The 25,288-nt window shown below is 42.9% G+C and overlaps 1 protein-coding gene across 1 annotated transcript in view; it reads left to right on the top strand.

Moving 5' to 3' along the window:
* Positions 1-25,288, top strand: part of GALNT2 (polypeptide N-acetylgalactosaminyltransferase 2) — a 73,230-nt gene that overhangs the window by 33,948 nt on the left and 13,994 nt on the right. The window contains exons 3-9 of the mRNA XM_081188252.1: positions 6,622-6,775; positions 9,375-9,473; positions 9,591-9,658; positions 10,893-10,958; positions 17,657-17,778; positions 20,435-20,522; positions 23,666-23,753. Coding sequence (XP_081044378.1) covers positions 6,622-6,775; positions 9,375-9,473; positions 9,591-9,658; positions 10,893-10,958; positions 17,657-17,778; positions 20,435-20,522; positions 23,666-23,753 — 685 coding nt within the window. The remainder of the gene's footprint in view (positions 1-6,621; positions 6,776-9,374; positions 9,474-9,590; positions 9,659-10,892; positions 10,959-17,656; positions 17,779-20,434; positions 20,523-23,665; positions 23,754-25,288) is intronic.

The following is a 25,288-nucleotide window of genomic DNA, read 5'->3' as shown; positions in this document are numbered from 1 at the left end:
TTCTTTATTTTGACTGTGTGAGGTGAGAGGGGTGGGGGACTGTATTATTTCCTTCACCAGCAGTTTGAGCTATGGATTAAAAAAGGAAGACCAGAAGGAATAGAAGCCAAGCTTATTCCACCCTTTTTAAAATAAATTAGAATTAATATTAAAACTAAACCCATAGTTGTGCCTGAAACTCTCCATGTAATTCAGGGGCAGCAAAAAAAAAAAAAGGGGTGGGTGGGGTGGGGTGGGGGAGATGATATTTCACTTATAGTTTAGGGAGACCCCAAAAAGAGAAATTCTTAGAAAATGTATCTGGATATTCCTCTTCTGAGAAATTGTAGCCCAGCTTAATTTTTATTCTAGATAAGCAAGCCATATTTTGATAATATTGTTTTTTCCTAGTGCATACTAAAGTACAAAGTTCTGTTTGCTTAACACATTATTTCCTGGCGGTTTTATATTAATTGCTGCACTGTTTCTAGCTTATTAATCCACTTTAACATATAGGTTTGGATCCAGACTATTCCCTAGGCAAGCGGAAGGCATTTCTATCTTGTATAGCTATCCCAATTACCCCTTCTTGCCATAGCTCCACATTTTGTGACTCTTAGCAATGGCTTTGTCAGAGAGTACATGGACTGCAGGGACGCAGGTGGCGCTGTGGGTTAAACCACAGAGCCTAGGACTTGCCGATCAGAAGGTCACGGTTCGAATCCCTGCGACGGGGTGAGGTTCCATTGCTCGGTCCCAGCTCCTGCCAACCTAGCAGTTCGAAAGCACGTCACACTGCAAGTAGATAAATAGGTACCGCTCCGGCAGGACGTTAAACAGCGTTTCCATGCACTGCCCTGGTTCACCGGAAGCGGCTTAGTCATGCTTAGTCAGGCTGGCCACATGACCCGGAAACTGTACGCCGGCTCCCTCGGCCAGCAACCCCAGAGTCAGTCACGACTGGACCTAATGGTCAGGGGTCCCTTTACCTTTGCCTTTACATGGATTGCAATGAGATGAAGGCAGGAAAGGCCCATATCATTAGCAGAGCTTTGTTCATTATCACTTCATCCAACCCATTACTCTTCTACCAAGGGTTTAGAGTGACACCTGTGTTATCTGACTAGTAACCCTGTTGAATGGGCATGCATAAGAACAATAACTGCATGTCCACCAGATCCTGCTGTGGGCTATCAAGTTGTTAGAATGACACTTGGACAGCACTTCTGTTAGCTGCAAATAATCTCTCTAGCAGAGCCTTTGATAGAAAACACACACGCCTACTACTAACCTGGTGATAAAGATCATAGCCTCTTGGAGCGTCCTTCATCTCTCTTCCTATGTTCACTTTGGCATATAAATCTGACCCCGGGCATTGAAGCAATAAGCATTATTGTGTCCAGTTGGAATGGCTTTAGTCTGTTGATAATTCTGTGTGCTAGCTTCATCTTTTAAGATCACAAACCAGTAGGAAAAGAATATGGGCTTTTGCAAGCCATTAAGTTTCACAAGGTAAACAGATGTTCTGTGTTTTGAAATTCTGAACAGAATTTTCTGAATCCTGCAAAACTTGATGACCTCACTGCTGTTAATAAAGTATGAGGATTATAGCTCACTGAATTTAGTAGTGCCGGCTTATGCAGGACATAAAAACCTGAGCTTCCCTTTTGACACTCAACTTAAAGAAAGATTTATATGCAGCTTTGTGAATTAATGTGTCCCAGCCCGCAAATGCTACTATCATTTTAAAATTGTACCAAAATTTTATGACCACACACTTTGTAATGAAAGACTTGCAGTTGACCTTTTTAATAAAGTAGTAATTAATATGCTTTAATCTTTTAATTTTAGCTGTGATAAATATTAATAAAACTAAGGTTGAGACTAACAAAGGTTGAATAAATCTAAGCACACTTTATAACTAATATTTCCTCTTTGGCTACTTTCCCAGTATTGGCTCCTCCATTTACATTCGATCATATTACCAAAGAATGTAATCAGTACTGCTTTGCACTGAGTACCTTATTGTTGGCCTGTCACTTCTGAATCTGTTTTCTGATTATGTCTAATCTGAGACAGGCTGTCTGATCCGTGTTCTGAAGTGTTGGGAAGGACTAGATGGGAGCAAAGCATGACATTAGAAAGGAGGTGAAGGTAGACTTGCATCCAGCAATGTTCTTCTGCTGATACAAGACTAGTTGACCTAGCAGAGGCTTGAGTTGAATAGAAAGGCGGAAGATGTGACTTCTGGAGATTCCCCCTTTCTCCTGCACCCTTTCCCACATTGCTACCTATTGGTCTTCTGACTCTCCGAAGCAAATTTTGGGGGCAAAGAGCTGATTTGGGGAACCAGCAAAGATTGTACCCCCTCTAGTTATGGAAGTCTCCGCTGGATCAAATACTCTCTCATCAGGGGAAGGACACAATTGAATTCAACCCAGAGTTAATACAGGTTTCTGAAACACTTCATTATCTCTTACCATGTCCCTCCAGCAGTATACTCTTCAAAATAAGCAAATATGCTTCCTTTTCTCTCCAGCGTTTATAGTGTCACCTTGCTGACATAAACAGCAACCAGCAAAAACTGACCCAAATTCTTTTTGAATCTGTCAACCTGAATTCAGGGATGAATCAAGGCTTTGAGTCTCCTTAGGCACAGTTAACTAGATGCTTTGTGCCTGAAGCAGTGTGACTGAATGTAGCTCCCTCTTGTATTAGAACTGTAGTTACATTCTCATTCTTGCTGAGTTCACATCCATAGCAGTTGTGGAAGGACTCCAAATCCAAGGTGAAACAATAGTTCATGTTGCTATGTTAACATTGATGAGAGAGTTTATTGTGTTGCATATAAACTAAATGTCTTTAAATGTACAAATTGGTAAGCAAGTTGATGTTAAGTATGTATATTTAAAAAGTATTTCAAGTAAATGGCCTATCTGTTTTTCAGACCACTTCTTGCCTGTTAATGTTTTTCAGCTTAACAAAACAACCCCCTAATGGCCTCCAGAATCAAATAAAAGAGTGTTTTTAGGGTTACAATAGCATTGGGTTCCATGAAGGATCCAGATTCCTGGGCCAAAAGTCCAAGAAAGACATTTAAAACAAAACTTACTTGATAGAGGTGCTGCTAAGTTATTTGCTCTGAGATGGCAAAAGGATAAATGCTCCCTAAATCAAATTTTACTTTGAAATGCAAATGTCATTTTGCACTCAGAAGATGTGCTTTGGAAGTTGAACATATTTCTTGAGATTGAGTTTGTGTGTTTTGCAGTGTGCTTATATTGAAGAAATGTCACAGTTAAGCAGAGTATTTCAAATTTATACTATCGTGCTTATCTGCATTGCTGTAACCTCTGAAAAAAAGTGCAGTGGATGAATAGAAAACAAATACTGGTCTCACTGATTGTGTAATAAAACGGCACATTACCTAGTTCATGTTATAAATAGCTTCGTTGCTATTAACAATTGTAAGGATGACATATTTAAAGTCAAGTTCTTAAATGTTTCATTGGCAGCAGAGCTTCCTTAAAGCAGGTCTGTCATGATGCGTGCTATAACTTGTAAACTGAATTATGCATGAAGCTGATGCTACGTTTTGTGGAATATTTTTGTTGATTATGGAATTAATCAATGGATGCACTTCAGAGCGCACACAGGCTTTACAAGTAACAGTTGCCCCCAGGTCCCGCTTGTGTGATTTCCACAGGCATCTGGTTGGCCACTGTGAGAACAGATGGGCCACTAGCCCGATCCAACAGGGCTCCTCTTACATTCTTGCACTCTTATCTTTCAGAAATATTATTAATATAATAATGAAATGTTACTAATCTTTAATGTCTCCATTAAAAAGTGAAGGCCACAACTCCCCCAATTTTGGACCTGTTGGTTGTTTGAGGTCCCATGCTAACTTCTATTTAAACTGGTATTTAAGGAGAAGCTGAGCCTCTTTTGCCTTGTCATATGATACAACCTATTTTAGGATGGATTCTTCCTGTAATCTCATCAGGCGCATGCCAAGTATGAATGCAAGTACCGGTTTCGTTTGCTTAACTGTTAACAGAGAACTACTATGGTGTAATACTGGAACTTGCATTTCATTCCCCACTCCACCCCCCCTTTTTTTTTGCATTGTACCATGATTGATTGATTCATTGCTTTGCCAGTTATGCCTCTGGGCACCAGCAGGCTCAGTATTATTCAATCATAGCCATAGTTCACTTTGGGCTGAACAGGAACGTTCTGCCAGCCTCTCTAGTGTAGGACTCACCCTTAATCAGACGCTACTTATTTGAGCTTTCTTTTTGGAAGGAAAAGCAGGGTACAAATGCTGAAATAAGGAATAGTTGCAGAGTGGCTTAAGCCTTAGGACATTTCTTATTCTACTGGAATGTTAGAATAGTGGAGTTAATGCAAGATCTAGAAATCTTTCCTTTCAGAGTTCAAAGGGATCACAACACAAGCCTCTTTTAACACCTTATACATTTGAAGCATCTTTAAGTGCTATGTATAACTTGAATCCAAACAGACTTGAACCCCAATAGATCCTGTTAAATTCAGTAGTTCATGTGTATCTGTTGACCAGGTGTATCTGAGCCAAACTGAAATGGAGACAGTTTACCCTAACTTGTGCTTCATATCATTTATGCGTATGCATTTTTTATGATAATGCATTCCAGAGAGAGAGGGGTGGGGAGGGAGAGATCTTATGTAGGTTTATCAGTGGTTTATGATGTTTTGCTGCACCTACTCATTCAGTTCATTAACTTGTAAGGCTAGAGTTGTTGGATCGAAGCAGATTTAGTCCCATCAGGGTCAACTGGCTTAGCTGGAATTAAATCATATTACTTCATCTCCAGTGGTTTGTGGACAAGTCAATGGCCTCTTTCTCAGCTATAAGTGATCACCAAAGAAAGAAAGAAAAGTAAGCAGAGTCGCTGGGGTAAAGAACCCTTTTAAGGTCCAAAATACACATTATGTTAAGAGCTTAATTGCATTTAAAGCGACTGGGTTTTCCAGCCTGAATGGCCACTGCTGAGAGAGGAGAGGGATTAGAACGGTCACAGTATTAGGGAAAACGTAACCCACATGAATGCATACATGCACACACCAGGCTCACAGTCTCCCTCTTGAACTGTTGTTTGTCACTGCAGCTTAGGGGATGTGACTTGCATCGAGCAGGAGCAAACCCTTAAACCTCTTTCTCTTGGTCTGTCACCGTCCCAATTAGGCTGTGTTGAAATTCAGAACCAGACCAAAATGCTTGCTGCCTGAGAGAATGACAAGATGGCACTTTCCATTCTGTTTCTTTATTTAAATTTATTTCAATACATCTCTTTATCTGAGGATCGCAAGGCGGTTTACAGATATAAAAGTACATTCCATAAAAGTGCATTCCATGCACAGAAGCAGACTAGACAGACCACTGAATCTTACTGGGGACACAACAGTGTCCACTACACCTGAGGGCAGCAGGCTAGCTTAAGGGAGTACAGTAGAACCTCTACTTATGACTGCCTCTACCTGGGCCCGTTCCAAGTTGCGACCAGGTAAATACCAGGTTTGCTGTGATTCGTGCACGCACAGAAGTGGCTTCTGCCATTTGTGCACACGCAGAAGCGGCCGCCGCCGTGTACACATGCGCAGAAGCGCACTGCTGCTGAATGCGGCTGCGCACAGTGGCGCTTCTACCAGCGACCCAGATCGACTTATGGACGGACCTCCGGAACTGATTACGTCCGTAAGTAGAGGTTCCACTGTATAGAGCTAGACATGTGGGTGCATACAGCCCTGTCTTCCAACACTCCTCTGCATCTGCTGTCTTAAGGCAGCCCCCTCACTGTGCCTAATGGCAGGGCCAGCCCCAGCTAAGTTAGTTTATTTTTTTTAATCATTTTAACTTCCTTAATGCATTTAATGCAACATGTAGTTTTGCCCCGTTTTAAGTTTTTCACAAGTTCTGCATTAGGTTTTAAATCTGAGCAGCTGGTGCACAGTTGTTGTTGTTGTTGTTGTTGTTGTTATTTTACAACAAAGTGCATGGTACTTGCAGAACCTTGTAATAAAATGCTACTGATAGGGCTGGCATGGAAGACTCTTTAGCCATGTTTGGAGTCTCAAAGCCAGGATCTGCGTGAGCTCCAGGCACCCATATGCAGCCATTTTGTTTTTCCTTTCATGTGAATGAATAAAGAAACAAGCTGGAATGCTGCAGTTAACCCAACTTTCTGTTACATCCGAACATGCCAGCGTACGGAAGCCAACTTAAATTGTGTTTCATATTCTGACTTCTTTGGAAGCCACTAACCATAGTTCCTACTTTGGATAGAATAGGAAGCTGTGGTTAACTGGGGCTTTTGGGGTTGCTTGTGCAAGAGTGAGTGAACAAAGGGGCAAGCAAGTGGCTTCATATATGTGCCTGAAACGTTTGCATAGCTTGGCTCATTTAACCAAAATTTAATAATCCAAACGTGGCCGGTGTGTGGCTGGGGGGGAGGAGGAACCTGTTGAGTTTGAAAGAAAGATGTCACCCGCATTTCTGACTACTTAGAAATGTTACTGTGCTTCTCTGTTAATTGTATATTATCTTTACAAAACCAGCATTTTGTGTTTGAATCTGTTAACACCAGATTTTCCTTTTCTTAGGGAAAGTTAGGTGGCAAGATTTTGACCAGGAAGCTTATGTTGGAGTCACCATGGTCAAAGCTGGCCAAGACCCGTATGCCCGTAATAAGTTTAATCAAGTGGAAAGTGATAAGCTGCGCATGGACAGAAGTGTACCAGATACTAGACATGATCAGTAAGTACCAATTTGCTGTATATATTGGCTTCCTTTAAGTAACTTTGCCTCTCTCCCCCCCAACCTTTTTAAAGTGGGACACAATCATTCATAGGAGGCCCAAATGCTATCTGAAATCATATAGACAAATGTTTTCTACCTCATTAAGAACTAATGCTTGGCTCTTTTGGTGGGATCATTGATTAACTAGGTTCAGTGTTGCTACCTTGTTTATTTTTTTTTGCATGGCATCAGTTTGTCTTCCAAAGCTATGCCTATTTGCCATGTGGCTTCATATCCAAGGTAAACTCCCTTACAAGTTGGCAAAGCAAAGTCAGCCCCTTATTTCCCAGTTAGTGGCTTCTTTTAGCCCCCTCTCTAAAATTGTAGTCTTTCAGACATTTACAAAGGATGAAGCCAGTGGAAATGTGGCCTTCTCTAGTTCTAAATGTGATATTTCAGCATTCAAGCTTTTCATAATATAATGTAAGGATTGGCCTCTATTCAGACAGAAGCTTTAAAATACTTGAGGGTCCATTGGAACGTATAAAATAGACTAAACATAAAAGTACCTGCCCTGCTATGCATGGAGAAAAAACATTTATATATTTTTTCCTTCCTGTGTCATGTGCTTAAAAGAGGCCTAGAAATGCATGAAGGCTACCTGCCCCGATTAATTCTGGAGTGGAATAAACAAAGGATTAACAAGGCTTTTCAGTCATATTGCCAGTGAGACTTTTAAGCAGCTTAATTTTATATGGACCCTTCAAATATTTTGAGGATTTGGTTCACTTTAGAAGGCCTATATTCAGCTTGGACTATTAAAGCTGATCAAATGAATTGCTTTAGACACAATTTTCTGCTGTCATTGGTAGGAATCGATTTAAACATAACTGGTGCACCACACTGCTCTTAAGCTACAAGCATGTTGTGATTATTATACTTTTTCAGTTTGACAACTAGTTTTAATGGGATACCATTGTGCAGATGACTCACAGCTTGATTTATCCACTGTTGAGGACTGTCTGAGCCATTTAGGATGAGCTTCCTCTTTCGAAGGTCTTCAACCTAATAAGAGTCTGCCTTGCCAAAATGCCACCTCACACAGAAATGATAAATCTTAGTGCAGCATGGATCTTGGTATTGGTACCCACCCTGTGGAACGCTTTCCCAGCAGATGTCAAGAAAATAAATAGCTATCTGACATTTGGAAGACATCTGAAGGCAGCCCTGTATAGGGAAGGTTTTTATGTGTGATGTTTCACTGAAGTTTGCTAGAAGCCACCCAGAGTGGCTGGGGCAACCCAGTCAGGTGGGCAGCATATACCGTATTTTTCGCTCTATAGGACACACTTTTTCCCCTTCAAAAATGAAGGGGAAATGAGTGTGCGTCCTATGGAGCGAAGACGCCATAGCCCTGCGACCCTCTCCCGGCTGGAGAGGTGACGTGCGGCTATGGCAGGAACCTCTACAGCCCCGTGTCACCTCTCCAGCTGGGAGAGCGCGCGGGGGGCTAAAGCAGCCCCCCGCGACCCTCTCCTGGCTGGAGAGGTGATGCGCAGCTATGGCAGGAGCCTCTACAGCCCCGCGTCACCTCTCCAACCGGGAGAGCGCGCGCGGGGCTAAAGCAGCCCCCCGCGACCCTCTCCCGGCTGGAGAGGTGACGCGCGGCTATGGCAGGAGCCTCTCCGCTGCGCCTTTCCGCTGCTCCCTGACCTGCTCTTTGGGGCTGGTGGTGGGCTTCCCCCCGCCAGCCCCAAAGAGCAGGTCGAAAGGAACCTGAAGCCTGGAGAGCGAGAGGGGTCAGTGCACACCGACCCCTCTCGCTCTCCAGGCTTCCAAGGTAGCCGCCTGAATGCACCTTAAACGGCACCTTGTTTTAGAGTGGGAAAACAAGAGGGGGAAAGTTCTCCCCCTCTCTGTGCAGCGCCTCCTGCCGCTTCACTGAAGGGGCGCTGGGCAGAGAGGGGGATAATTTTTTTTTCTTGTTCTCCCCCCTCTAAAACAAAGTGCGTCCTATTGTCCGGTGCATCCTATGGTGCGAAAAATGCGGTAAATAAGAAATTACTATAATAATAAGTGGACAGAGATGATGTGAGAGTTTTGAGTGGTTACAAAAGTTGGTATCCTCTCCATTGTGCCTAGGAACAGAGGTAGACCTTGCACCTATGCAAGGGAACGCTTCAAAAACACAATTCTTGCAACAGAAGGATAACATTTCTACAGCAGCCTATATGACAATTGGTACTCTGTGGCATGTACTCAAATGTCAGCAACATTCAGAATACCACACACATAGAAACATAGAATTGTAGAGCTGGAAGGGACCCTGAGGGTCATCTAGTCATGCAGAACAGCCATACAGAACAGCCCCAGAACTCCCCCACCAGTTCTCAAATCACAATCTTTAGCGCTGTTCCTGAGCTTATTTTAGCGTACGGAATTGCAGTTTATTTTTTACAGCAGCAGCAATTGTTCATCAGACTTTTCTGCCATTCCTCCTCTCCTACAAGATATAATATGGATGCCTGCTGTGAATCTTTCAGTAAGCATCTCTGCTTAGATGGCGCCGCTAAACATAAGCGGTCTAATGCTTGAAATGCTTTGTGTTTCTGTCAAGGTGTCAACGGAAGCAGTGGCGGATAGACTTGCCAGCTACCAGTGTGGTAATCACCTTTCACAATGAGGCACGATCGGCTTTGCTTCGAACAGTTGTCAGGTATTTCTGAGAACAATTTCTTCACCTGCAAGGGGCTGCTCTAATGTGGTGATATATGGTGATAATATGAATTTAAATTTTATCAAATGAAATTCATTGATTCCTCTCTTTTTTTAGTGTTCTCAAGAAAAGCCCGTCACATCTAATCAAGGAAATCATACTTGTAGATGACTACAGTAATGATGGTGAGTATTCATACAGGATTCTGCTCCTGAAGTCATCTTAAGAAGATTAAAATAACATATTGAAATAGTTGTTGAACCTCTAGTGGATTTCTTTTTGGTTGTGGTTGGCACGTATTTGTCAGGGTCCTACCTAGCCTGTAGCAACCAAAGCTAACACTTTCTTTATGATGTCCTGAATGAAATAGCTTGTTGTTGGCACCCATCTGTCAATGGGGTGTACCTCTGGAGTTGTAGAAAAAGCTCACACCCTGCACAAATCCAGAGTGGTGTCCCTAAGGCGGTTGGATGGCACCTTGTACACCTCCATCCAGCACCTCTTGCAGCCAAGCTGGTGCCAAGCATATTGCTCTGCTTTCCTTTGGACCACATCAACAAGGCTGGGGTGTGTGTGTCTTGTTGTCTGGGCAGCCCAGGATCTCCATACACACTGCTTAGACTTACAACTTGGGGAGGTCACTTCAGTGCTGCTAATACAGCAATTTGACTTGTGATCACAAGCAATTGATCTATCTAGTTGCTTGAGCTGAGTTTCCATCTATCTATTTATTTATAGAGGGATTTATATACCTGTAAATAATACAACATATCACAGCAGTGTGCCTTAAAAAGATGATAATCAAACAATAAAAACATTTTAAAAACCACTATTTAAAAGCAGAATGTTTAAAAACAAATTTAAGTAGTATTCAGCTGAATTTTTTTACTCATACTCATAGTTAAAGGACCCCTGACCATTAGGTCCAGTCGTGGCCGACTCTGGGGTTGCGGCACTCATCTCGCTTTATTGGCTGAGGGAGCCGGTGTACAGCTTCTGGGTCATGTGGCCAGCATGATTAAGCCGCTTCTGCCGAACCAGAGCAGCGCACGGAAATGCCGTTTACCTTCCCGCTGGAGCGGTACCTATTTATCTACTTGCACTTTGATGTGCTTTTGAACTGCTATGTGGGCAGGAGCAGGGACCAAGCAAACGGAGCTCACGCCTTCGTGGGGATTCGAACTGCCGACCTTCTGATCAGCAAGCCCTAGGCTCAGTGGTTTAACCCACAGCGCCACCTGCCTCCCTCATTATGCTCATTGTTATGTCCTGTAAATCAAGTTTGCCACAGAAACGAAGTTATTAGGTATTTCTTAGCTCCAAAACCTGGGTAGTTGTAGGTCTTTGACTGTTACTCTCCCCATCTGTTTCTTGAAGCAGTATGAACAAATGATTAACCAATTATGCCTTTTTCCTCAGCTGAGGATGGTGCACTCCTTGGTAAAATAGAGAAAGTGCGGATACTTCGAAATGATCGTCGGGAAGGTGAGCATTTTGTTTTGAGACTGGAAAAAATGTAAAGAATTCCAGGCAGAATTACTTTTGTTAACAGGAAAAACATGCTCCTGTGGCAGGTATGGTATGTAGAAGAAGTGAAATGCACTGAATAGAGCAGAAGAGGCAGCTATTTAATTTGATAGTCTTTTATTATTCTGTCTTCTGGCATAAATGCTCTCATTTCACAGTACTGGAGGCCTGGAGCCCTTCCTAAATCAACAGCTTCCTAACTATATAGAGGCTTTAGAAGTCAAGTGTGGAAAGCTGGTGGTCTAATTGCTTTCTTCTACTGCCATAAGTTAGAAAGACAGACTATTCAGTTGAACCGCATTGTCGGTGCTCTTTATGAAACTAAGTTACAAGCAGTTAGAATCCCTGGCCTCCTTGATATCTGCAAAAGATTGTAAAGCACAAGTTGTTAAGCATTCAGAAGTATGTGAATTAATGTTTGTATTTTCTTCCCTAATGGTAGGAGATGATTATTGAATCTTGCCTTGTAGGTGTAACATGTATTGTCAGAAAATTAAAAAAATGTAATTTGTAATGCCAGCAGCAATAAAACCTTCAGCGGCATTCCAGTAGAATGAAAACTTTCAAAGTCAATGTTAATTTGTTCTCTGTGGATGGCTAGACCATGCTTTGTTATAATAATGATGATGATGATGATGATGATGATGTTTATTCTCCCCCCCCCCCCATCTGACTGGGTTTCCACAGCCACATTGAGCGGCTCTCAACAAAATATAAAAAAGTGATAAAACATCAATCATTAAAAACGTCCCTAAACAGGGCTGCCTTCAGATGTCTTCTAAAAGTCAGATAATTGTTTATTTCCTTGACATCTGAAGGGAGGGTGTTCCACAGGGAGGGCTCCACTACCGAGAAGGCCCAGAAGAGTCTTTTCTACCCTAGACTCCTTTGCGAGGAAGGGTGAGCTAGAAATTAAATTAATTTATTGATTACATTTGATAACTGCTGTATTATCTACAAAATTCCTGTAACCGTGCAACATATACCCGAGGAGGCAGTTAAAAGATGGAAGGTATTTCCAGTTCATAGTCAGTAGTGGCATAGTTTCATCTGCAGGAACGTCTTTTACAAAATTTGAACAAATTCATCATTCAATGGCAATATTCTAGTCTTCTTGTATTATGTGAAGTTTAAATGATGTTCTTGTGCTGAACTTAAAACTTTGTTTTCTTTTGGAGTTCATAACATGTATAGATTGCTCACAAAGTAGCTTTAATGAAATGTTTGGCAAGATAATAATAATAATAATAATAATTTATTATTTGTACCCCGCCCATCTGGCTGGGTTTCCCCAGCCACTCTGGGCGGCTTCCACAGAAACCAAAAAACACTAAAATATCATACATTAAAAGCTTCCCTGAATAGGGCCGCCTTAAGATGTCTTCTGAATGTCAGGTAGTTGTCCATCACCTTGACATCGGATGGGAGGGCATTCCACAGGGCGGGCGCCACAACCGAAAAGGCCCTCTGCCTGGTTCCCTGTAGCTTCGCTTCTCGCAATGAGGGAACCGCCAGAAGGCCCTCAGCGCTGGACCTCAGTGTCCGGGCAGAACGACGGGGGTGGAGACGCTCCTTCAGGTATACTGGGCCGAAGCCGTTTAGGGCTTTAAAGGTCAACACCAGCACTTTGAATTGTGCTCGGAAACGTACTGGGAGCCAATGTAGGTCTTTCAAGACCGGTGTTAAGTGGTCTCGGCGGCCGCCCCCAGTCACCAGTCTAGCTGCCGCATTCTGGATTAGCTGTAGTTTCCGAGTCACCTTCAAAGGTAGCCCCACGTAGAGCGCATTGCAGTAGTCCAAGTGGGAGATAACTAGAGCATGCACCACTCTGGCCAGACAGTCAGCGGGCAGGTAGGGTCTCAGCCTGCGTACCAGGTGGAGTTGGTAGACAGCTGCCCTGGATACAGAATTGACCTGCGCCTCCATGGACAGCTGTGAGTCCAAAATGACTCCCAGGCTACGCACCTGGTCCTTCAGGGGCACAGTTACCCTATTCAGGACCAGGGAGTCCTCCACACCAGCCCGCCCCCTGTCCCCCAAAAACAGTACTTCTGTCTTGTCAGGATTCAACTTCAATCCATTAGCCGCCATCCATCCTCCAACCGCCTCCAGGCACTCACACAGGACCTTCACCGCCTTCACTGGTTCTGATTTGAAAGAAAGGTAGAGCTGGGTATCATCTGCATATTGATGGACACCCAGTCCAAACCCCCTGATGATCTCTCCCAGTGGCTTCATATAGATGTTAAAAAGCATGGGGGAGAGGACGGAACCCTGAGGCACCCCACAAGTGAGGGCCCAAGGGTCTGAACACTCATCCCCCACCACCACTTTCTGAACACGGCCCAGGAGAAAGGAGCGAAACCACTGTATAACAGTGCCCCCAGCTCCCAACCCCTCTAGACGGTCCAGAAGGATGTTATGGTCGATTGTATCAAAGGCCGCTGAGAGATCCAGCAGAACTAGGAAACAACTCTCACCTTTGTCCCTAGCTCGCCGGAGATCATCAACCAGTGCGACCAAGGCAGTTTCAGTCCCATGATGAGGCCTGAACCCTGATTGGAAGGGATCCAAATGGTCCGCATCCTCCAGGCGTGCCTGGAGTTGTTCAGCAACCACACGCTCAATCACCTTGCCCAAGAATGGAAGATTTGAGACTGGGCGATAGTTGGCCATACTGGCCGGGTCTAAAGATGTTTTTTTAAGAAGCGGTTTAATGACCGCCTCTTTCAGCGGATCTGGGAATGTTCCCTCACAGAGGGAAGCATTCACCACCCCGCAGAGCCCATCGCCCAGCCCTTCCCGGCTAGCTTTTATAAGCCAGGATGGGCAAGGATCAAGGAGACAGGTGGTTGGTTTCACTCGTCCAAGCAGCCTGTCCACATCCTCGGGGGTAACGGATTGAAATTGATTCCATGCAACTTGACCAGACAGGGCTCTAGCACTCTCCCGCCCCAGCCCTGCTCCCACGGTGGTGTCTAGCTCCTTCCGAATATGAGTGATTTTATCTGCAAAAAACTTTGCAAAATCGTTGCAGGAGATCTTGGGGTCTTTACAAGGCCCCGGTGGTAAAGGTGGTTCCGTTAAATTGCAGACCACCTGAAAGAGTCTCCTGCTACTATTTTCTGCAGATGCAATAGAGGCGGTGAAGAAAGTCTTCTTCGCCGTCGCTATCGCCACTTGGTAGGCTCGACGTTGAGCTCTAACCTGTGTCCGGTCAGATTCGGAGTGAGTTTTCTGCCACCGACGCTCTAGCCGTCTCAGCGATTGTTTCATCGCCCTCAGCTCCGAAGAAAACCACGGAGCTGTCCGGGCTCCATGCAATCGGAGAGGGCGCTTCGGAGCCAGACAGTCGATAGCCCTGGTTAACTCCGCATTCCAGCGGGCCACCAGGGAATCAGCTGAAAGGCCATCAACATGGGATAAAGCATCCCCTACCACTCTCTGGAAACCATTTGGATCCATTAAGTGGCGGGGGCGGACCATCCGAATTGGTCCCACCTCCCTGCAGAGGGGAAGGGTCGCGGAGAAGTCCAGTTGCACCAGGAGGTGATCTGACCATGGCACTTCTTTGGTTTCATTTTTACTTAGTGTCAGATCACCCACGTCGCTAGAGGTGAATACCAGGTCTATGGCATGTCCATGACTATGAGTTGGGCCCAACTTATTCAGGGACAGCCCCATGGAGGCCATGCTTTCCACGAAGTCCCGAGCGGCCCCTTGTAAGGTCGTGTCGGCGTGGATGTTAAAATCCCCTAGGACAACCAAACTAGGTGTCTCCAGGAGAACATCCGCCACGACCTGAAGCAGCTCGGACAGGGAATCCTTGGTGCAGCGGGGAGGTCGGTACACCAAAAGGAATCCTGTACTGCCCCTATTACCCAACTTCCAGAACATGCACTCAGAAAACTGGGTCTTCCCGGTAGGACGCCTGATGCAAACTAATGACTTCCTAAAAATCACTGCAACCCCCCCTCCCGCCCACATGACCTGGGTTGCTGTGCATAAGAGAAACCTGGTGGGCAAGCGGCAGCAAGGACGGGCCCATCTGCCTCATTCAACCAGGTCTCTGTCACACAAGCCAGGTCAAGATCAGGTAGAGGCATAAATAGCATTTCATTATCCACATCTCTATTGATTCCTGAGCTGAAAAACTGCACAGGGTTCTAAAAAAAAAGAAAAGTCATGCATAATAATTGCACTATAAGATATTAAAAAGTATATATTGTAAGCTAGCCAAAAATATACAAAATCTTAGTTTGCAGCCATTGAGAAACAGAGTAATAAAATCAGTAACCTGTCATTAAGAGCTAGATATGATGATTGATTACTACTATCTTATTAACAGATATCTGCAAATATGACGGAGAGAAAGAGAGAAGTACAGTCAGCTGAGCTTAACAGTAAAATTATTACAGTGGTGCCCCGCAAGACGAATGCCTCGCAAGACGAAAAACTCGCTAGACGAAAGGGTTTTCCGTTTTTGCGTTGCTTCGCTAGATGAATTTCCCTATGGGCTTGCTTCGCAAAACGAAAACGTCTTGCGCTTTTTTTTAAAAGCCGCTTGAAGAGGCGCAGTTGCGACAGACCGTGCTTCGCAAGACGAAAAACATTGCAAGACGAAAAGACTCGCGGAACGAATTCTTTTCGTCTTGCGAGGCACCACTGTATATTGATCCTGACAAATGTATAGATCAGTATACGCCCAAATGCAACACTGACTATTATAAGCTGTATGTTCAAAGGCAGAAAGAGTGGCAAGTTATTCAGACCACTGGGTAGTGGAAGGTGGGTTAAGGCACTGTGTTGTTGGGTTTGCTCATAAAAATTATAATAGCTCCTAAGTTAAGGAGATAGTCAGCTTTCAGTACTGCTATTGGATCATAAAAAAACATCTCTGATAGAGCAGTATTAAAAAAAAATATTCAGGAGAATATTATCAGAAGAAAAGTTTTCCACTGGGCAAATGAAACAAAAAGGTGGGAGGGAGTTGAAAAGTTCAAGAGGTAGTACCTCCAGGAGAGTGTTTTTGAAGAGATTTGTTGAACATGAAATGGGCAAGTAATTTTTAATTATATAATTTGCCTTTCCTAAGTTTTCCTTTATTTTTTGCTGCAGTATTTCGCCCCTGTATATTCTCTATTTCTGAAACATGAGCATCATTTTGACCTAGAGTACTGGTGGTTATCTGTTAATAATGTGACTGTTATTTATCCCAGATACCTTCCTTGTATAGTTATCATGACCTTATACTACCAAAATATATAAAAAAATAATTTAAACTGGAGTTAATTTACAAAACATCCCATTGGTTTTGTTTAAACTGTGTGGTCTGTACAATTTTTAGCAGCTCATTAGTAGTGTTGTTCCCAGAGGCGTGAAGAGGGTTAAGGTTGTGAATATCTCAACGTAAATTATTCTAAAATGTTCTTCCTATTATCAGTTTTATAGCAGAGAGGGACTGCTTAACACATAAGAATTAGAGCTAGAAAGTAATGAGGATTCCACTAGAATGTGTGATTACATCTAATTACTACATCATGGATGTTTGTAGTCTTTTCAGTCTTTATATGAAGTGATGCACACATGGGTAGCTTATTAGATGAACAAAGCACAATATGGTGTAGAGAGAAATAAGCAAATTAAAAATTCAAACTGCAATGCATAAACTTCTGTGTGATGCTTGCAAGGCTATCTATCACACACTTTGGATGAATGTAAAAATGGAAACACTAAGATATCAAGGCTTATGTGTTTGCTGAAAGTTTTCCCCTTCCTCCTCATATACATTAGCCTGTGTTAGTGCTTCCAAGTAGAGTAGTGATGGGCAACATTTCACTTTAGGTTAGTTTAGAGCTGGACTCAGCAGATAGAGCTGTTTCCCCCAAGCAAACTAATAATTATGTTAATTCGGAGCTCAGCTGGGGCTGTTCTGTGCTCCTGTTGACATCCCTGGAAGTACAGCACTCTCTGATTCCCTAATTCTTCCCCCCACAGTCCCCTTATTATGGCGACTGCAGCTTTCCACTTCAGGAGCAATGATAACGGCGTGGAGAAAGGGAGATGCTCTCTTTCCTCCATGGTTCTTGGAATTTAGAATGCTGCTGCTGCTGCAGCAACATCCCAGGTACCAGGGATGCTGGGAAAATTATGTTTCAAAATGTCCTTAGTGCTTAGGAACTTGCTACAGCGACACTCCTAATTTTCAGGCACCATGATGCGAAGAGGGGAGGCTTCCCTCATTCCGCTGCAACCTCTGGATATGCACGGTGATTAGGATGCGGGAAGTTGTTGGCCCAGTTTGGAATACCGGCACAAGTCCATCCGCAAGCACACCAGATTCATGTTTCACACCAGGCAGTTGTGAATCTCAGTAACGTGACAATAGGAAAGCCGAGTGTGACTGTATTAGTCACGAGAGAAGTTTATTTGGATCAGGTCTAATGGGCTGTCTAGCTCACTGTCCTGTCACCCAACAACAGCCACTGCTAGATGTTGTAGAAGGTGTAAGTATAGCAGGTTGATAAGTAAACTCAGTTGTTTTGCCTTTTGTCAGTAGTCTGATTCTTTTTGAACTGAATTACTAAACTGATGGAATAGTGAGCAACAAAAAAAGAAAGAAAAGAAATTGGCTAATATGTGGTCTTGATTTTCAGGTTTGATGCGCTCTCGTGTCCGAGGGGCAGATGCAGCACAGGCTAAAGTACTGACGTTCTTGGATAGTCATTGTGAATGCAACGAGCACTGGCTGGAGCCTCTTCTGGAGAGAGTAGCTGAGGTTTGTTATGAGGAACATAGATTATTGATCCATAAACACTGTTTTGTTTGAATTCTGTGGTGCTTAAAATCATTTGTAGTGGCTGTTTTCAATCTGCATCTCCTTTCAAACCACTCTTCCAAAATAATTCCCAGTGTACTAACTAGCATGCCAATTTGATACAAAGAGTTGTGAACTCCTGATTTCATCCATGGATAGTGGTTTTTTACTGTATTGTGAACAATGCTGTGATCCTAACTCGATGAAGGGTGGTCTGTAAATGAACCAAATAAATGAATGAAATGAAATTTGAAAAAGTAGTATTTCAGGCAGGGAGATTTGTACATTTTGCCCCTCACATGATTAGATCAGAATTGTTTGTAAATAATCATTGATTTAAAATAAAGAATTCCGGAGGGTAGTTCTTGGTTTAGTAGGCCACACAATTAAACCTAGCAATAGTTGACATGTCAGCCAACAATTGATTTGACCTCAATTCTGTTAGGTATTAGGAAAGTGTTTGAAAACAATGGTTGTATCACAGTGCCATATTACTATAGCATAGTTACACTTAGGATACACGCTTAACCCATATCAAGAAGCATACCATAAGACTGGGAAAATTGCAGAAAAGGCAACCAGTGAACAAGGGTTTGGAGGTTCTTTCCAAGAAAATGTAGTCAAATTCCTTTGTGTTATGCATTATTGTAAAGCTGATTATTTTAACAGCAGGCAAGTTTTGTCACTTCTGTTTGGTGTTACTTTGAATTCAGGATTTTTTTATATTATAATCAGCTATTGTTACAGACAGTTTGGAAATGGTTTACTTAATAACTGGCAATGATACTGGCAAACGTTATACAGTGGTACCTCGGTTTTCGAACGTAATCCATTCCGGAATACCGCTCGAGTTCCAAAACATCCAAAAACTCAAAACAGAAGCCTCAAAATGGAAATCTCAATACAGTACAGAAAACTCAATACGGAACCCGCATTTCCTGTTTGACTTCCGAGGCGAGTTCAAAAACCGAAGCATTTACTTCCAGGTTTACAGTGTTCGAGTTGTGAAACGTTCATCAATGGAGACGTTCAGAAACCGAGGTAACACTGTACTTTTATAGTAGCATTGGCAGTACTTTTTTTCTAGAAAAATAGGTGCCTGTATTCGCCATGAAGTTGTTACAGTACATACCACACTTTTTAATAATAATAATAAAGAGAAGTGCCGGTACTGTGTACCCTTGAGTACTCCTGAGTACCCCTTGGGGGGGGAAGCACTGAGTGTAGGATAGACAGTATAATAGGAGTAAGCATAATCTTCTTGTAATCATTACAACTCTTTTGAAGTCTTCAAGGGACATTGCTTATGTAGCCAAAACAGCACTACCATACTCAAGAGGGAGGTATTGGGAGACTCAGGGAGGAGGGAGCCCTGAGGTATGCACAAGTATAAAACATCTTTATTTTAAAAAAGTGCACGTGTGTGCACTCACAAAGAGAGCCGGAGAGGAGGATGAACCAAGATAAACACGAAGGTCCGGGAGCTGGTGGGTGAAGCTGCCCACTTGCCTCAAGACCTGCATTTTTACCATTAAGACTTAGAACTGTGCTAGTTCTTGGCTCTGCTGATTCTTGGGGGAGCAAGCAAAAGGTGGACGACTGAAGAACAAGCTGAAAAATACAGAAAGAGATGGGTTAGAGAGGCAAGTAAGGAGAAGGGGCAAGCACTCAATGGAAGCAGAGGGAAGGGGGCTATGGAGTGAAGAAGAAAGAGGCAGGTCATAGGAGTCAAAGCAAGAAATGGAGGGCAGAGAAGATAGAGACAGAAGTGAATAGTTGTGTGTGTCGTACACAGGATCTTTAGCACTTCCTTGCTTTTTCTTGCCTGCTTGGCGATCATGCACAGCCTAGACACAGAGGAATAGGCCCCCACTCTTTTTCACAGGGCTCCCTGTGCCCCACAGCTACCTGGGGGTTCCTCTTGGTTGCCGTCTAACCTCCCTGGCACACATTTTATTGAGAAATAGCTGTAGGGTTCCATAATTAGCCCCCCTCTGCTTTCCTGAACACATCCAAACAGGTTGGACTGTTCCTTTCCTTGTCTCCTGACCCATTTTATTTGGTGCCATCCCACTGTTGCCCTCGCCCTTCTCCAGATCCTCATGATCCTCCTACCAGTTGGATTATTGGCCTTGGATGTGGTGGGGAAATTACGTTCAAATCCCTGCTCAGATCCAAGGCTCACTTGAGGGTTCTTGATCAACTCATCTGCCTAATCTCCCTCCAACAGATGCATTAGAGGTTAAACACTTCTTATAGGAAAGATAGAATACCAATAAATTTATGACTTTGATATAGAGTTCAGCTTTGAGACTATTGCAGGGCCAGGCTTGCACAAATTACTGTTGCTTGCCATGTGAATGGTGCCTTCAGTACCCAGGTTTACTTTTCGCATAAATAAAGTATAGAATGAACAGTGGGGCTTGAGGACATAAGGAAAACTTAATTATAGAGAAATATTTTCTAGCAAATATATTTCAAGGGAGGTATAATCAGAAAAGTAGATTGCCTTTCTATCGATTTTGTGACAATTTCCATCCATTTCAAAAAGTTTCAATGACCTTCTGTCTCTGAATATTTTACACTGACTCCACCCCCCTCCAAATATTTATTTTAGGACAAGACCCGAGTTGTGTCTCCTATAATTGATGTGATTAATATGGACAACTTCCAGTATGTGGGAGCATCGGCTGATTTAAAAGGAGGTATGTACCTTCACTGGAACATAGGATCTTCCCGGGACCCCTAAATGTGAACACACCAAAGTATCACAACATACAGCTGAAATCGAAAAAAAAAGAGTTGGGGTGTTCTTGTTGAATCAGGTCTTTTATGGCATAGTTTTGAATGAATACCTGTTAAGTTTGTTTGGTTTTTTTAAAAAAAGAAATGTTACTTTCTGAATTGAAAAATCTGATAGAAATGGTGGATCTTTATAATGACTTCACAAAAATGTAAGGCTATACTTAAGCCATGAAAACAGAAGTGTTCAGTAGATATAAAGTGGGATGTTTCTACCTCAAATTTAAGTCCATATATGCCAGAGTAGCATGCATGGAAACAGAATATACAATGCCTAGTTCTTTTGCTATTTCTCTCTGTTAATTGATTTTAAATGTTGCATTTGTATGAACTACATTTGTGTGAAGTTTATTGCTGTAATTAGCTTTGGAGATCTTTTGGAGAAAGCAACAAATAAAATAACAAGAAGAACAAGCAGAATGTTCAGTATATCACCACTCCTCATAAGAGGGCTTCTGTAAACCTGAAACAGTTATCTTACAGTCCTGATCAGGTTTTACAAGGGCTGAACTGGATTTCGGGAAAGGGGAAAGGGAACAGAAAAGCCCTTTCTCTTCCCTTCCCATATCCTTGAGGCCTTCCCCTCAAAACCATTCATGTCTTCTAGTTTCAGATAATCATTATGAGCAGGTGATGGTGACTTAATTTCCTTATGAAAGGGGGGGGGGGGAGAGAGACTTCTTTATGGTGTTGTCCATTTTAGCTGTACAAATCATCTTGGTACACAATTTCCATTTAGCCTTAAAGTAGGTGGAACTTGTCTGATCAAATTGGGCTGATGCATCCATGTCAGATTACTTTCCTTAATCCTGCCAGCCCTTCAAGATATCTTATGCTCGATGTTTTTCGTTCTTGCTCCAGAAGAGCCCCCTAATGCCTGTTCTCGTGCATACAACTTCTGGCTCAATAATAGCTGGGAAGCAGTTGCATTTATTCTACTGTTTGGATTAAGAACATTCTGTGCCAAATTGCTATTTGAAAAAGCATTTTAGTGATCACAACACTACAATTAGTGCTGTGTAAAATTAGTATGCAAAATGCTTTTCTGATGAAGGATCTAAGTACAATGAAAGTAAGTTGAGCTTGTATCTTAATTGGTATATTGCTTCTGATAGCCTACAGATCTGCTAAGCAGAGGAGGGCGTATGAATAAGAACAGCACATGTATACACATGTAGAAAAAACAGTTGAGACTCATTTTGCTTCTATCATACTAATTAGCCTATTATGCACATTTTACCATTGGACTTCATTTTCAACTGAAATTCAGTGAATTATTCTGACGCTTCTAACCAATTTCCAGTCCCCTTGTGTATAGTCTAGCAAGATAAGCAGAGTCCCTTAGCCTTAGGGAAATAAAATGGCTTCTTGTACAAAGTCTCAAATTACAGAAAAATATTAAAATGCTTCTGGACGGTGTTTAGGTATGACTTGGGAAATACATATTCCAAAAGTATGCCGCTTTCCTTCTGGGGAAAATAAAATAATTCTTCATCAAAGGAAAGTTTGGAAATGCATAATTGTCTAACTTTTTAGGTGTCAGATATCCAGCAATTATAAAAGGATTATAAATTACACTGTTGTGGCACATTCAGAATATTCATTATTGCAATCATCTGGGGTAACAAGAATATCTGTCTCTCCTGTATTACATTTAAATTGTGCTTTTCCACCCAGGAGAACAAGTTGAAGAACATGGTTCTTCCCCTCCCTGCTTAACTTCACAACAACCCTTTGAAGTAGGCTGGGTTGAGAGTGTGTGGCTGGCCCAAGGTCAATCTGGGGCTTTCAGCTTGGGTCTTCACAATCCTAGCCCTACACTGTAATCACTGATTCTTTGTTAGTTGAAGCTTGTCTGTAAGCTCCATATCAGCAGATTTTCTGTAACAGCTAACAGCTGGTCTCTGCGCATGTGGCCCTGGAGTTATGGTTAGTAGTTGCAAGCTATTTACAAGCTCCTAACCATAACTCCAGGATGCAGGTGGCTCTGTGGTCTAGACCACAGAGCCTAGGGCTTGCCGATCGGAAGGTCAGCAGTTTGAATCCCTGCGACGGGGTGAGCTCCCAGCTCTTGCCAACCTAGCAGTTCGAAAGCATGCGGTGCAAGTAGATAAATAGGTACCGCTCTGGCGGGAAGGTAAATGGTTTGCCAGAAGCAGGTTAGTCATGCTGGCCACATGAAGCTGTCTGCAGACAAACACCATCTCCCTCGGCCTATAGAATGAGATGAGCGCCGCAACCTGTGAGTTGTTCGCGACTGGACTTAACTGTCAGGGGTCATTTACCTTTACCTTTAACCATAACGCCAGTAGTTATGGTTGCAAGCTATTTCTGACTGTTTTTGCAGAGCAGTGGGAATAATTTACGTCTCACAACTATTGTCCTAATTTAGCATTAGTAATTGAACAAATGCACAGGGAAAACCAGCCTTAATTTCATTCTGATTTTCCCTAGCCCAGCCAGAGCGGAGGCAGCGGTCTCTCTTGCGCATCCCAGTAATGGGCTCTGATCTTGGTCACTTTGACCCTCTAAGTGCACACAGAGAGGAACAGACAAGCCAGGACCTCTGTATAATATTACATCTTAACCTGGAATTGTTACCTCGGTCTGTAGCCATTATTTGTTCTTGGCTCGCTCATTGTGCTTTGTTGCAGCAAAACAGCACGGTCCCCGATTCATTCATAACACTGTTTCCTCTCTGCATCAGCAGAGAGGAAACAAACAACCTCAAAAGATGCATTTGTTGTTAAACCCTTAGCTGTTGTTTACAAACCGCACATGGTTCCATGTTACGTGAATGAGCTGGAAATCTCATGCATTCTTCCTGTTCTTGCATTCTCCTGCACAACGGGACTTCCACACTGTTTAATTTAACTTTAGAACCCTTGCTTGTCATTACATGCAAACGAGAAACCATAGATTAAAGCAAACTTTTGTCTGTTTTAAACCATGGGTCCAAAAACTAAAAGAAACAAAATGTTGTAATATCCGATCTGCACCTTTGTAACTTTTTCTTTTCCCTCCCCACCTCCCCACTGTCTCTTAGGCTTCGACTGGAATTTGGTATTCAAGTGGGATTACATGACACCTGAGCAAAGAAGAGCACGGCAAGGAAACCCAGTTGCTCCCATAAAGTATGTTCCTGCCACCACCCTCCCCCTCACAAAACAATGTTGTGGTTCTTAGTAAGTGCAACTTTGAGTTACCATCTCCCCAGGTTATGCTTGGCAGACTGCTCTTGAATTACTTTGCACATCACAAACTCTAAATGCAGGAGGAAAGTCTTGCATTTAATCAAAGTCTCAACTTGAAATATGGCAGGCTGGTACTTGAAGTCAAATATTGTTCACTGTGTATTAAATGCCAGAGCTTTGCTGTGGTAGTGATATTGAGTCATCTGAGACTTACCATTGGAAAACATAAAAAGGTATAACCTTCCATTTAAGGTGAGGTTGAACTGCCCGCAAGGAAGGAGAAATTGAAAACTGTTTTATGAAGCTTAGTGATTTTCTGTTCTGCACAACATACCAAGAAAGTAATATAGAAAATTAGTTAATACAGACTCCTTAAACAGTAGGGGTCTCACAAAACGGATAGCGTACTAATTTAATTCATTCTTTAGTTGCTGCTTTACCCAAATAGCATAAAGTGAGCATACAAATTATTCTTGTGTACACAGTTTGATTCTTATTACTATTGAACTTTTAAACTATTAACTTCTAAACCAAGGATGGCTAACCTGTGAGCAATCTCTGGCCTCCCAGAAGGGTTTCTGGTGGGTCTTTGGGGACCCCCTCAATTTTTGCAGCTTTTTTATTATTATTATAATGGCACTGAGACTGTGTTCCTTGGCTGTTTGTGTTTTGTTGTTTGGCAGGGCTGAATTTCCTTTGTGGAGTCACTGCAAGAGGCAGCTGCCACTTCCTTTATTAAGAGCTCCTTCCTCTTTAAGGAGCTTCTGCAATGCTTAGCATCCTTTGTGCCAATGCCTAATGAATGAAGACATATGTCTGTTCCCTAGAGTAGCTGAAGTCACTGGCTCTTGCTGGGCAGGATGAGCAGATATGGTTATCTAGCTCAAAAACAGAGATTTGCTATGATCTTGAAATAGATTGCTGGTGGTGCATCCCTCCCTTCCTTTCCTTTTCCCTTGCCAGCCCCTTCCCAGAAGGGAGCAGCACTCTGAAGCAAACAAAACATAACACAATCAACATATCATCCCTTAGCCTTCTAAGGATGAGCTTCCCCCTTCCCTTGCATTCCGCACCCACTGCCTGCAGGGAGGAAGAGAAGATGCAAGTTTGGAATGAGAGTGGAGCCAGGCTGCTGAGACTGGTCCCAGCTGCACTTTGCATCTCCTTGGGACCAAGGGAAAAAATAATCCAAAAAAGGAAAAGTTAAACGTGCAAAGTGCAGTCCTTGTGGTTGCTGCTTTGATTTACCCCCCCCCCCCCAGGCAAGGTGTTCTCCCAGCTTGACCTCCCCTCCCATCTCAATTTGTGCCTGATACTGGCAAGTTTGGTTTTTGTTTTCAGTTTAACGTGTTTTCAAAAACAGGATTCATTTTTAGCTCGGTGTGGTTGAGTGCCCCACACCCACCCGCCACCAGAAATAAAATGGCAGCAGTCTGAACTTTACATGGCAAATGAGAGCAGCCTCTGGGGTGTGT

The sequence above is a fragment of the Podarcis bocagei genome, assembly GCF_964188305.1.
Source record: "Podarcis bocagei genome assembly, chromosome: 3".
Lineage (NCBI taxonomy): Eukaryota > Metazoa > Chordata > Lepidosauria > Squamata > Lacertidae > Podarcis > Podarcis bocagei.
The sequence above is the reverse complement of the archived record's forward strand: the minus strand, read 5'-3'. Positions and strand labels throughout refer to the sequence as shown.